The 14,581-nt window shown below is 38.2% G+C and overlaps 1 protein-coding gene across 1 annotated transcript in view; it reads left to right on the plus strand.

Moving 5' to 3' along the window:
- PTPRR (protein tyrosine phosphatase receptor type R) overlaps positions 1 to 14,581 on the plus strand; it is a 275,935-nt gene that overhangs the window by 134,011 nt on the left and 127,343 nt on the right. The window contains exons 3-4 of the mRNA XM_068970652.1: positions 11,553 to 11,666; positions 14,325 to 14,480. Of these exons, the coding sequence (XP_068826753.1) occupies positions 11,553 to 11,666; positions 14,325 to 14,480 (270 nt within the window). The remainder of the gene's footprint in view (positions 1 to 11,552; positions 11,667 to 14,324; positions 14,481 to 14,581) is intronic.

A 14,581-nucleotide genomic window follows, 5' to 3' on the forward strand; every position in this document is an offset into this window, starting at 1 on the left:
TATTTGATTCAGTAGCTATAAGGAGTCTTTTATACAATTTGGATCTGAGTTGATGGTTCACACAACCATGGTTAGAAAGAGTGTAGTAGGAAGTGAATGGAAGTAGAGATTCTGAAATCAAAGAACCCTTCTTAAAATGTGCTATTTTAACCTTAAACCTCATGCATGTATTCTTCCAAAATTATGTCACTTTAGCAAAACCAAATTGTTTGACCATTGCTTTTTCCTCTGACCTAGATTTCCTAATTGACTTTTGGCCAAAGTCCTTTGATTGTTAAATCAGTAAATGTAAGCACTGGAAATCCAATCAGGCCACTTCTTAGTATATTAATATTATTACTGTTCCAGGAAATAAGTATAAGACCTTCATTTAGTCAGCAGATTTGCTCCTCACCCGTGTGCTGAGTATCCAGAGAAGTAGATCACTTCATTGTTTTTAACACTGATGTACAGTCAATCCATATTTTTAAGCAAAGTTTATGGAGCACTTTTTATCTATCAGTTCTAGCTGTTTTATGTTTGATAACAGGTGGTCTTCAAAAGCCCTGTGAAAAGTATGCCGTTCACGTTCGATTTGACAGATGAGGAAACTGAGGCTCAGAGAGAGTTAGTAATTTGACCAAGGTCACTCAGCCCAGGATATATCAAAATCTGTCTTACTAACCATGCTGTTAACTATTATACTATACTGTGGCAAAGTTTTCTTATTTGGTGTTTGCTTACCTGTGTGCAACTTCCAAACTCATAATTATTTTAAGTCATATTCATTCTCTCTAGCTATTAGAAAACCGAGTACTCCAGAGCTTTTAAATGTGTGAGAACATAATTCAAGAAGCTCTTGAACATCTCCCTGGTCCACAAGGTCTTTCCTTTCTAAATAAGAATTTAGATACATTTTCTCACTCTCTACCAATTTTCATTTAGCTCCTCATAAATTGTTTTAACTGATTAGCTAATCAGTTGTTTTAGCAGCCCTAGAAGGAAATGGCAACCCACTCCAGTGTTCTTGCCTGGAGAATCCCAGGGATGGCAGAGCCTGGTGGGCTGCCGTCTATGGGATCACACAGAGTCGGACACGACTGAAGTGACTTAGCAGCAGCAGCAGCAGCTCTAACGGAGTCTAGGATATGAGAAACTCATGAATCTGACATTGTAATTGTTTTCAAAATCTCACAAAACATTACTCTGCCTAAAAGTAGTATTGGCATGTCATGTGTTAAAAGAGGTAGCTCATCACAGTGTAGAGATCTTAAAAAGAAAGATTAAGTCACATGATGCATGATTGCTGTAGTATAAAGGTCAAAATTCTTACCACCTGAAGGGAAAAGATTTTTCTATCTATTTACCATCTTGTCTTCTTTGTTCTCAGAAAAAACTGGCCTTGGTGTTCTGCCTGTTTTTTCAGTACCCAATCACATCTTAACACCCCACCTTCCCTACCAAAGTCTCAATACACATTCATGACACACTAACTTTAGTTTATGAGTATCAAATTGTACTAACACTTAAAAACTCATTAAGGGACCCTTTAGGACAGAAGAGGGCTTCCCTGATGACTCAGCAGTAAAGAATCTGCCTGCAGTTCAGGAGATGCAAGAGACTCGGGTTCTATCCCTGAGTCGGGAAGATCCCTTTGAGGTGACAATGGCAACCCACTCCAGTATTCTTGCCTGAAGATCCCATGGACAGAGCAGCCTGGTGGGCTATAGTCCAAAAGATTGCAAAGAGTTGGACATGACTGAGCACCTGAACACACATACCTAAGACAAAAGAAAGTCTGTGGGATTGTACCCCAGGCACCCATATATCTACACAGTGATCCCGCACTTTCAAATAAGTTCCAGTGAGGATTCACTTGGCCTCCCAATGGACCATGGACCACATTTGGAGATTCATTATTTGAAGATCACCAATTATTTCTCATCAACAAATCCAAGAACCTTTCCTCGGTCTGCATTTTTCTTAACCTTCAGCAGCATCCAGCAGTACTGACAAACCTCTTTCACAAACTGCTCTTGACTCAAGAGCACCATATACTTGATTGTCCTTGAACCCTTCCACCCATGTAAATATCCATGCTGAAATCAAGGCCAACTACAGAAATAGTTGTTGAGACTTTTTGCCTTTTGTGGGTATGGGCAATGGGGTACAATGTAATGTATAGCTTTGTTGCACCATGTATTAGTGTTTGAGGGGGACAAGAAATAGCATCTCCCTTCTCCTGCCTGAGGAAGACAGAGGAAACAGACCTGTGAAGATAAAAAGTGTAACTTTATTGCTGATGGAGCTGCTGGACTGTGACTTAGGAGCATGACAGTATACTTTTGTGCCTGCCTCTCCTTCTTTAGCAAATTCACACAACCAGTCACAAGAGTACTGGGCAACTGGGGCCTCTGGAAGGGACAGAGCCTTCCCAACTTCCTTTACTATTTGCAAAGAGCATACCAAGTTGTATTGTCTTTACAGGTAAGCAGATGCCTAAAGGAAGTACAGAGCTACGTATGCCCCAGTGTCTCATTCCAAGTGCACCAATTACATATCACTTACCCTCCCCTGGGGAGACTGAGGAGCGGAGGAACCAGGAATATTACTGTATTTGAGATGTCACCATACAGAATAAAACATCAGGGTTGGTGAATAGTGTTTCCTCCTAACATTATGGGAAGAGAAAAGGCATAGAGACGTGGCAATTAGAGCATCACATTAAAATGGATACATATTTGTATGATTATATATGCACATAACCAGTCCATTCTGAAGGAGATCGACTCTGGGATTTCTTTGGAAGAAATGATGCTAAAGCTGAAACTCCAGTACTTTGGCCACCTCATGCGAAGAGTTGACTCATTGGAGAAGACTTTGATGCTGGGAGGGATTGGGGGCAGGAGAAGAAGGGGACGACAGAGGATGAGATGGCTGAATGGCATCACTGACTTGATGGATGCGAGTCTGAGTGAACTCTGGGAGTTGGTGATGAACAGGGAGGCCCGGCATGCTGCGATTCATGGGGTCACAAAGAGTCGGACACGACTGAGCAACTGAACTGATATATATAATATATGTGCACATTACATTATATTACCTACATATTAGAAAAAGCTAACACTAAAACACCACAAGCTTTATTTCAGGGTGATGGAATAAACTATTATGAATAATATTTTTTTTTCCTAATTCTTTGAAGTTTCTAAATCTCCTATCATGAGCATATTTAGTCTTTAAAATTAGAAAGATAAAATTTAAAACTCTTCAAATTAATCACAAGTAATATACACACTGATTAAGTGCTGTTTACAAACAGTATAACACACAACTCAGGAAGCTGATATTGATTTTGTGCATTAGAAACAAGTTTCAAATAATTGGTTAGATGAAATAAACTGATTTTTCCCCCTCCTGAATGGTGTAGTAGTCAGTGTGTGTGCGTGTGTGTAGGTGTGTGCATGTGTATCTGTGCACTCAGTTGTGAAGATCAAAGCCCACCAGGCCCCGCTCTCCATGGGCTTCTTTAGGCAAGAATACCGGGGTGGGTTGCCATTTCCTACTCTAGGGGATCTTCTGATCCAGGGATCGATTCTGTGTCTCTAATGTCTCCAGCTTTGGCAGGTGGGTTCTTTACCACTAGCACCACCTGGGAAGCCCCAACATTGAAGCTCCACCCAATTACAGTTTTTGACCTTTGAACAATGTGAAGACTAGCTGAACCGACCCCAACGTTCAGTTGTAAATCCAAATGTAACTTTACAGTCGGCCCTCCCTATCTGAGGTTCTGCATCCTTGGATCCAACCAACCCTTGCTTTGTGTAGTGCTGGGGTGCATATCCAGTGAAAGAAATAAGTGTATAACTGGACCCACAACTTTCAAGCGAGTGCTACTCATGGGTCAAGCATAGTAACTACACAATGTTGAATGTGATGAGTTACATATTCCTTCACTTCACAAAGATTTATTAAACACCTACCAAGTGCCAGACACTATTCCAGGTCCTGAGGATATAACAGAGAACCAGAAAGGCAAGATTCCACAAGGGCGGCACTCACATTTTAGTGAATGCATGCATGCTAGGTTGCTTCAGTCACGTCTGATTCTGCGACTTTGTGGACTCTAGCCTGCCAAGCTCCTCTGTTCATGGGATTCTCCAGGCAAGATTACTGGAGTTGGTTGCCATGCCCTCCTCCAGGCGCATTTTAGTGAAGGGAGGTATATAATAAGCAAACAACAAAAAAAGAAGCAAGAAACTATAAGATAGTGAGGAATGCTATCCGGAAAATAAAGCAGGGTGATGTGATAGGGATTGGCCAGGCTAGGACAACCCGTCTGAGGAGACGACACTTAAACTGAGAGCAGAAAGATCAGAAGGACCCACCATATAGTGATGTTGAATGACGATCCAGTGGGCAGGCAGATGCCATGCCCATGATGTGCGAATGAGCACAGCTTGTTTGAGGAGCTGGAAAAAAAGGGTGGAGTGACTTGAGGGAGAGACATGAGATGACATTTAGGAGGAACAGGAGCCAAATAAAGTAAAGCCTGGTAAGCCATGTAATTGAATTTAATTCTAAATGTAATAGAAAGTCATTGGAGGATGTTAAAAGAGAAAGGAAGCTGAACTCTTTGGGAAAAAATAGATTTAAAAATGGATAGAGAAGATTAGGAAGCTATAAACGAAAGTTTTGTGCCATTTCCTGTCTGAAACAGTTAAGAGAGAATGTATCTTATCTGAAACATCACAAAGAATACACTGACAGAACTCTGAAGATAAATGAAGATAATAATAAAACATACTTTACAGAATCAAAATCACACTAGAAACCAAATAATTAGATTAAATTCTATTGAAAACACATAACACAGAGTAGACCTGAGAAATTTTTGATGAACTAAAGATAAAGAAGTGGTAAGAGATGACAAGTACATAAAGTGGTTAAAAAGAAAGAATATAAAGTTGCATAATTAGTATCCTTAAAGATGAACCAAAAAATATTTAGAAGAAAGACCATTCAGATGTGTAATAGGAAGAAATACTTCTGAAACAAGACATCTGGGATGTGTAGACATCAAGAGCATGCTGCTGCTGCTGCTAAGTTGCTTCAGTCATGTCCGACTCTGTGCAACCCCAGAGATGGCAGCCCACCAGACTCCCCCGTCCCTGGGATTCTTCAGGCAAGAATACTGGAGTGGGTTGCCATTTCCTTCTCCAAGGCATGAAACTGAAAAGTGAAAGTGAAGTTGCTCAGTCGTGTCCAACTTCGCAATCCCATGGACTGCAGCCCACCAGGCTCCTCCATCCATGGGATTTTCCAAGCAAGAATACTGGAGTGGGGTGCCATTGCCTTCTCTGCATCAAGAGCATACTATGTTGCAAAAACTATCAAATCAAGGAAACATCCTGGTGAAACTTTTTCACTTTAAAAAATAAAGACTACTATGAGATTGCAGGCAGAAAAGCAAGTTATCTACAAGACAGGCTGGCCTCAGGCCAGAGCATTTTTCACAGCAATTTTCAATGCCAAGAGGCATTGGAATAACAGCAGCAGAGTTCAAAGGCAAAAAATAAAAATGAGGATTGAATCAAGAAGTTAATATTCAACCAAGTTGTAATTTATTGTTAAAGGCACCATAACTACATTTTCAAACACATAACATGGGAGGAAACATAGTGCTTATGAAGCCTGCCGTAAAGAACCTACTTGATAATGAAATATGGCTAAATAAGAAATACATCAAAATAAAGAATTCAGGAATGGTATGCCCTTCTGAAAAAGAGCTGATCATGATCTTGACTATGAATATGTAACTAATACTATAGAGCCTTAAAATTATTAATTACAGAATATATCCATTAATGTAAATAATGCTAACAAAATCCCAATATTTTAGTGACTTAATGCAATAAAAGTTTGTTTCTAACTCATGTCGCTGTTTAACAAGTGTTGAATGGGACCTCTGCTCCATGCAGTGATCAGGTCCTGTGCGTCTTCTTTTGTATGGCTCCATGATTTCATTACAGTCTTCAGAGTCATGCTGGACCCATGCAGCTTATAAACAGAGGGAAGAGAGAGGGTAGAGAAGACTGCCTCAGGCTGAAAATGTCACTTCACTTTTATTTACATTAATTGGTGAGCACTATTACATGGCTCCACCAAGATATAAATGGGCTAAGATACCAGGAGGAGACAATAGGTTTAGTGAGTAGTCTCTATTACATAAAAACATAAATATCATCAAATATAACAATACAAAAATAATAATGTAATTATAAAAACTGGAAAATGATCATGATAATTGATGGGAAGAGATGTACATGTCCTCACTTTTCATAGCAGCAATTAATAAATATTTTCTGAAGTTTTCAAATCAATAAATAAAGATTTAAATATATTATCATGCAATATGTATATTATGAACATAGGCACATGAAGAAAAAAATTTAGAATGACCAAAAAAAAAAAAAATACCACTTAACAAAAGACAGAAAACTAAGGCGGTATAGAAACAAATTTTAAAAGATAGCATAACATAAACTACATTTAGATCTATTAACATAATAAAAGTCAAAGGGATTAGCTAAACTATAGTAAGAAATTATTAGGTGAAACTCAAAATATGATATTTAATGACAATATATATTGTAAATACAGAAATATATCTAGAATATATTTAATAAGTTAAATATATATTAAGTGGAATAAAGCAAGCTATGGACAATATTTGTATTTAATAATAATAAACATGGTATATAATAACTATACATTGTTTTACATTCTATATGCATAGAAAATATTTGCAAGAGTACGCAAGAAATAGCAATGTTGTGTCTGAGGATTGGAATGAAAAGTTAGGAGAAGCTAACGCAAGCATGCTTCCATTTTTTACTCTATATCTTTCTGTAACTTAAAGTTTTTGTAATATGAATTTTTATTATTAAAATTTAAACAAAAATAACTAAAGTTCAACATAGAATATTGTCAGAGAACTGAAAGATGCAAGCAAAGGGAAGGGAAAGAGAGGTCATGGAAATCTGACAGCATTATATTTTATTAAATATAGAAATAGAAGTAAATTTGGTTGTGGATGAGGAGAGGGAAAACATTAAGCTCAGTTTGAGTAATATAGTGTTTGAGGTATAAATGGAACAATCAGGTGGAAGGCTGCAGGCGTAGGACTCTAAGAAAGGTGGGAGCATGAAATACGGAAATAAAAATGATTAGTATGTAAGTGACAGCAGAGGACAGTAGGGAGTTAAAAGAAGGGATTGAGTGATGTATAAAATTCCTCCAATAGGTCAAGGTTTTCTTCTCTGTTCAGAGACAGAGAAACTTTTGCTTTTGTGCTTGGGAATCACTTGACATTCCAACTGCTGGTCGTAAAGGGAAAACTCCTTGCCAAGAATGAGCTTAGAGATCCTGGGTGGCAGTGAGCACACATTAAAGTTAGGAAGGGGTGAGTGAAGCCTTCCTGACAGGCTTGTCCTAAAGGAAGCTGGGCTCATTGGTGGCTGTTGGGAATTGGAACTGGGCTTCTGTGAGGGCTCTGAGGACCTCTCTTTGGCCCTCCTCCCCTACTAGGGTCACTAGGTGTGGTCCTGACTCTTACTCGGGTGATCAGATGACAGACCAAGCTGCCTAGTAGCTTCAAGAGGTGACTAACATTTAGAAAATTGACCCCCCAGGCAAAAGTAATTCAACTGTCCTTTAAATATAAGTAACTAAAAGCTAGCCACATACTTACAATTTAAACATAATGCTGGTACATAAATTCAGGTGTTACATTTTAATCAGTTTCCTCAAATTGATTTATATCTAAGACTCATAGGCATCAAATGCTTTAGTAGACTGTCTGGTGACCAAAGAAAGAAACTCATATTACACAGGGGTATTTTCTCTGTGGGAAAAAGTAGACCTGGGGGAGGGATCATGGGTCCCAGATCAAAGGAACTGACTCAGGAATCTCTTTGCAAGGCGGAAGCCCAATAAATTTAAATACAAATAGAGCTTGAAATCTCTGAATTTTTACCATGTTCAATTTTTTATATGTTTAGATATTAGTAATATCAATAATAATACTCAGTTATTTGGGATAATAACTCTATTTTCATCATTCATTACTGTGAAATGGCTTAGCATTTGTACTTGGAAAGAGCGTTGTAATTTCTTTTAAACTTAAAATTTTCAGTCATTTGTATGTTAAATGACCAAATGGGTTTAGAATAAGACTGAGATACATCTTGTACTGTTATATGGTAACTTTGAAGTTGTGACACTGTTATTGCCATGGAAATTTATATTCTGTCATAGCTGTTATGATCTAACATATTAGGATGAGAAAAAGCTCTGTGTTTCTAGCGTCTCTCCAGGAGGAAGAAGGTAACATATATTCTCTTATTACAGGAAGTCATACTTATTTTCCCTGAAATAAAATTTTCATTTTGTCTAGAACCCTTTCTTTTTCTCCAATTGTAATTGTATATAATGTCTGGCATGTAAGAGGCCTTCCAATACATTTTGTGGTTGTTGTTGGTACTGTATTTTAGAATTACTGTTTTATGGTGAATAGTCAGAAATACTTGCATGTGCTCTGAGATCAGTTCAGCTTTTCACAGGCAAGCAGAGAACTGAGGTAAATTATTCAAATATTTGATCCAATGAACCAGATGATTGGAGTTTTAACCAGTTACTTCAACTCACTTCTTCATTTTAGTTAGGGAGTCTAAATTTTCTGTTTCAAAGGCACAGTTTTACCTTCTTGGAATGTTGCCATCTTGAGTGATTTTAAACCTTGAGTTCCCATTTCACATCCATTTGCCATTTCAATCTGAGAAACTTAGACTTTGATACTGTTTCCACAGCTACAAGCTTCCAGTTAATCATGGCCCTGGGAATTGAGCTCTCAAGTGTGTACACAACCCCCTTGGCTTGCAGTTCTCAGCATAGACTGCTGGCTCCAAATCATGCCCATGGGAATCAAGGGCTGTGCCTGCTTGCTCACCCTGCCTGACAAACACTGCTGGTGAGCCAGAAGTCGGTGGCTCCTCATCGGTGTTTGCAGTAACAGAGGAACCCATCTCTGGGCTTTCCAGAGGAAGGGGAGTAAACAGTCTCCAATGCAAGGTCCAATATCTATTGGCAGCTTCCACAGCTTTGCAGAGCTGAAAGTAAGCTGTTAGATAAGAGGAAGTCTCTGTTTCTCAGAGCTACCAGATGGATTTAATTTTTCTAATCTTTTGGATTTTCCATAAAGCATGTTTTCATAAAATATGAAGTGTGCTTAAAAGTATTGGGTTTTTCTCATTACTGCATTTCCATATCCTACTCATCTTTCAGTTTTACTTTCTGCATCAAAGCATGTGTATTCAGTCACTCAGTCGTGTCCGACTCTTTGTGACCCCCTGGACTGTAGCCTGCCAGGCTTCTCTGTCCATAGGATTCTCCAGGCAAGAATACTGTAGTGGGTTGCCATTTCCTCCTCCAAGGGATCTTTCTCACCCAGGGATCAAACCCGCATCTCTTGTGTCTCCTGCATTGGCAGGCAGATTCTTTACTACTGTGCCACCTAGGAAACCACCGCATCAAAGTGTATTTTTGTATATAGGAAACATTTTTAAACCATAGAAAAGCACAGAGAATAACATAACAAACAACTGTGAATCATTAAGTGGCTTTTGTTTGATTTTTTGTGTGTGTTACTGATGGCATTAATGTAGCTTTCCTACATACTCCCAGCAAAATTCTCCTTTTCCCCTCCCCAGAAGCAAATTGTACCTTATAGTTGGGGTTTTGGATAGAGTTTTTCAATAGTTCTTCCGTTTTCTGGATTTCTGGTTTTTGCCAGGAGTCTTCCAGCTACCCAACATGACCAAGCCCTATGGCCCCTGCCCCTATGCAAGTGTTAAGACTCGAAGGTGCAAAAGCAGAATAAACTTCAGCTGGGTGTACATTTTGATTGGGAAACCAGTATACTTCTTCTGACCTCCCCCACTCCCTTTGATTTCTGTGTATGTGTGTGTGTGCATGCTCAGTTGTGTCTGACTATTTGCAACCCCGTAGACTATAACCTGATGCAAAGAGCTGACTCATTTGAAAAGACCCTGATGCTGGGAGGGATTGAGGGCAGAAAGAGACGGGGACGGCAGAGGATGAGATGGCTGGATGGCATCACCGACTCAATGGACATGGGTTTGGGTGAACTCCGGGAGTTGATGATGGACAGGGAGGCCTGGCGTGCTGCAGTTCATGGGGTCGCAAAGAGTCGGACACGACTGAGCGACTGAACTGAACTGAACTGAGACTATAACCCACCAGGCTCCTCTGTCCATGGAATTCTCTAGGCAAAAATACTAGAATGGGTTGCCATTTCCACCTCCAAGGATCTTACTGACCCAGAGATTGAATCCACGTCTTCTGCATCTCTTGCATTGGTCAGGCACGTTCTTTACCACTGCGCCACCTATAGCAATGAGTATTTGGCCCAGTTTCCAATCACTTATTTTGTACCAACTTTATGTATAGAGAAGTTGCTATTTCCTAACAAAGCTATAAACTATTGAAGCAGTATTAATTCTTCTTCCACAGCAAACTGGGAGAAGGTCCTCTAAGAGTTCTTACACTCCAGTAGATTACACTTAAAGCCAATCGCTTAATCACAAAAGTGTGTACATAGACCTGCACCTCATTTTATAGGACAGATGGTATTGCAGTCATCTAACAGTTACTGTTAATCTTCTATGGTCAAATTAGGGAATTAAGCATTATAAAATAAGAAATGCCTATAAGGTTTGTTTCCCCACCTTGCAAAGCATCCATTTCAAGTGATTATGATGCAGTTTTGAAAATACATAGTTAACTGATTTTTGAATGTTATAACAGCACCCATGGCTTAAATTAAGGATGTAGTATTACTTACTTACCTTGGTTTATATTTTAGGAATTCTTAAATACTTAGTTGTCTTTTTCCAAAGCTATTTGAAAATTAAGAGTGTGTGCCCAAGCAATTGAATAAGAATTATTTACCTTAGACTGAATTATCAGTTCCATTGATTTCTTTACCAGAGTTTGAAAATGCATCATTGCAGCTCATTCTTCTGCCTTGCACTGGCAGCAAATTGCTCTATAGAGAAACTGCCAAGTCTGGTGTTAATGGAACTTACACAGAATCTTCCTCTCTGTGACTGTGTGTGAACACAAATTAAAGATGTCCTCTGGCTTGGATTACTGAAATGTACTTGGCTGCACGTTCCATTCTATCATCTGGACTTAAAGCAAAATAAATCAATACACATTTCAGTGAAATTCTTTATGAATTGATCATTCATATGAATTCTTGATTATAACTAGACAAATCACATTATTATACAATGTACCATCTTCTTAACTAACACCATTTAAAATTTCATGTAAAACGTCCCTATAATTTTATCTCCATTAAAAATAAAATAAAGCACCATGGCTGTGAATTTCTCAGAGTCACAGGAATTTCTGTGGTCAGTCATCCATCAGGAACTGAATGTTGAAAATCAAATATTTACTATAATTTGAATTTTTTTATTTTCCAGACACTGCAAATGGATGTAAACAGGCTGAACATAACCTTGCTTCGGATATTTCGCCAAGGAGTAGCTGCAGCTTTAGGACTCTTACCCCAGCAAGTGCATATCAATCGCCTCATTGTAAGATACCTACATTTCGCATTTCTGGAGTATAAGCTTTGATCTTTATTGCAGGGCTCAAGAATAATGAACAATAATAAAGAACACCCATGCTGTCGTTTTATGGCCCATGAGCCAAATCTGGCATAACACCTGTTTTTGTCAAAGACGTTTTATTGTAACAAACCATAGCCATTTGTTTACATATTGTCTAAGGCTTCTCTCATGCTACAATGGCAGAGTTGAGTAGTTGTAACAGATCATCTGTCTAAATTGAAAGTTGAAATATCTGTTATCTGGTCCATTACAGAAAATGTTTGCCAACTTTCTCATAGTTCAAGACTAGCTACCCTGGTAGGTAAAGATAGAAAGGCCCCAAATACCTGTCTCACCAACTTGACACTCCTCCCAAAATATTCTCCCTAAGAGAGAAATGTTTTGTATCAGGCAAGACTCTGTCTCCAGACAGCATCTATTAAAATCCCTTTAGGTATAGGAGGATAAAGGATAGCGAACACGAAGGCAGAGGATTTTGAATAAAGAGTGAAGAAGAACCATCCTGAAGGACAGCAGTCCAAGGAGAATGCAAGAATAGTCTTGAAAAGTCAAGAGAAAACTTGGATGGGTAATTGAAGTGGAACGAAGTAAGCCCAAGGGATCTTTTCTATTAGGCCCACTTTAGACCTGTCAATCAGTCATATCCTTTCTTTTCCTCCTCTCCTCAGTATTTAGGGACCTTGATATCATCCAACTACATGTTCCCATCTGTACTTGAAAGTGGGTGTGAGCAAAAGAAAGGCAGATTAAAATATTATGATTTTCTCTTTGTAAAAAGCATATTATCAAAGCTTCCTGTGAAAAGGGACTTTGGAATAATATTTTGCAGTTTTAAAGTTGTTCTTAATTTCTGCTGCCTTAGAAACCCAAGCAAGGACTTCTCATTCTCCTTGCCCTAAATTCATAGGCTCCTGCTCGGGCCCAGTTTTATACTGCATCAATACCTGCATTTCCACATATGGAGAAGAATTTACTTTTAATTTTGGTTTAGAATTATTATTTCTTTTCCTTTTTCCTGTGTGGCAAGTGAATTACGTTCATCCCCATAATAACTTTTATTCTGTGAGTCAGCTAATCTCTGGGACTAAATAAGATTTTTTTTAAAAAAACAAAGTTTTTAACAATAGAAGAAGAAATATAGCATTTCTCATTACCTTGAAAGAAGTTATTTATACCCAGAGTGTACCTAACTCAAGTGAGAAGTGAGGCATTATAGATGTCTTAGATCTAGATTTTATATATATATGTACTTAGATATCTTAGATATACTTTTATGTGTGTAGATTTAAAGAGTATAATGGCTCTTTGAAAGGGTAAAAGAGGGGTTTGCCACACCTAGAGAGGGATATGCATATCTTCAGAGAATGTTAGCAGCATTTATGCATGTCTGTTTCTAAGAGTAGTTTTTGTAATAGTTTGAGTTATGATGACACCTGAGGAAGCACAGTATAGTGATTAAGAGCAAGTGCTGTGGAGACAGACCCAGAATTCTATTTCATTTCCCGTTTGGCCTTGCCCCAGCTCTATGACCTAAGGCAGGTTACTTAGTTTCTTTCATTTACAACATGAAATGACTATAATACCTCTGTCCTGGAGGTAACAGGTTTAAGGCACAGGGAAGCATGACAAGTACAAAACAAGTGTCTCTCCCTACTATCGTTGCTATTAGATCATAAACTATTTGGATTATTATCAACATCTTTCACATCAGCATTATGTGATATCCAGTTGTTGTCTGTTGTTTGCTGCAAACACAGAAACATTTTTCCCTGGATTGCTAGCTGTCCTCCATTTTATACCTGAGTGAATGTCTGATAAATTGCATTCAAAGAAAATATTCCTTTAAAAAAGAAAGTTTTCTAGCAGGATAAAACTCTGTGTATTGAAAAGAAAAGCTAACCACAGTTTTCTTTATAAGTGTTTTGCGTAAGTTGTGAAAGAGAATCCATCGATGGCAGCATCATTTTGTGTCGTGTTTGTTTCTTATGGGTGTGTGGCACATCAGCCATTTATGGTAAGAAGTCCTCTCACCCTGTCTCAGCAAATGAGGTCAGACTAATAGGAAAGTAACATGATATCATTGCATAACACTTGCATTTCTACTGAACAATGGATCTTAAGAGTGTGACATATTTAAGGTGAAAAACAGGATCAGGGAAGTAAGTTCAAAGACAGCATTGCCTTCCTTAGTTAGTCCAGTCTTCACATTAATGCAAGTTATAAGATGGGGTGATAATGTCTAATAATTGTACTGTTAAATCAAATTTTGCTTAGTTCATTCGATTTTAAAATACTTCTTTAAACACAGTTTCTCAGGAAACATCTAAACAATATATCTCAAAAATTATAGTATCGAAAAGAAAATAAACCAGCATCTAGTGAAATATAAAATTAGAAAACTAGACATGTTAACTAATTGAAAGAAGGCCATTTGAAGATGTGGGACTTTGGGCTGCTAATTTTAAGTGTACAAAAGAATACTTAATAAAAGTGATCTCCAAGATGCCATTTAGGAATCTAAGGTTCTGGTTTTCTTTAATATTTCTAGAGGAAAAGCAAAAAATATTTCCCAGACTTGCTTCACATATCTACTAACATATACAAATAATCTACTTTTCCTAGGAAAAGAAGAACAGTGTTGAACTATTTGTATCTCCCATAAATCGGAAAGCAGGGTTTTCTGATGCTCTTCCATCTGAAGAAGTGCTGCGTTCCCTCAATATCAATGTTTTGCATCAGAGTTTATCCCAGTTTGGAATTACAGACGTCTCCCCTGAGGTAGGTTGTTGCGTGGAATATTTCACTTAAAATTTTGCACAGTTAGTGTGACACAACCCAATTCTAGGAAACTTTGAGATGAAAGCTGTTGATTGTGTGTT

This window comes from Capricornis sumatraensis, chromosome 4, assembly GCF_032405125.1.
Source record: "Capricornis sumatraensis isolate serow.1 chromosome 4, serow.2, whole genome shotgun sequence".
NCBI classification, from domain to species: domain Eukaryota; kingdom Metazoa; phylum Chordata; class Mammalia; order Artiodactyla; family Bovidae; genus Capricornis; species Capricornis sumatraensis.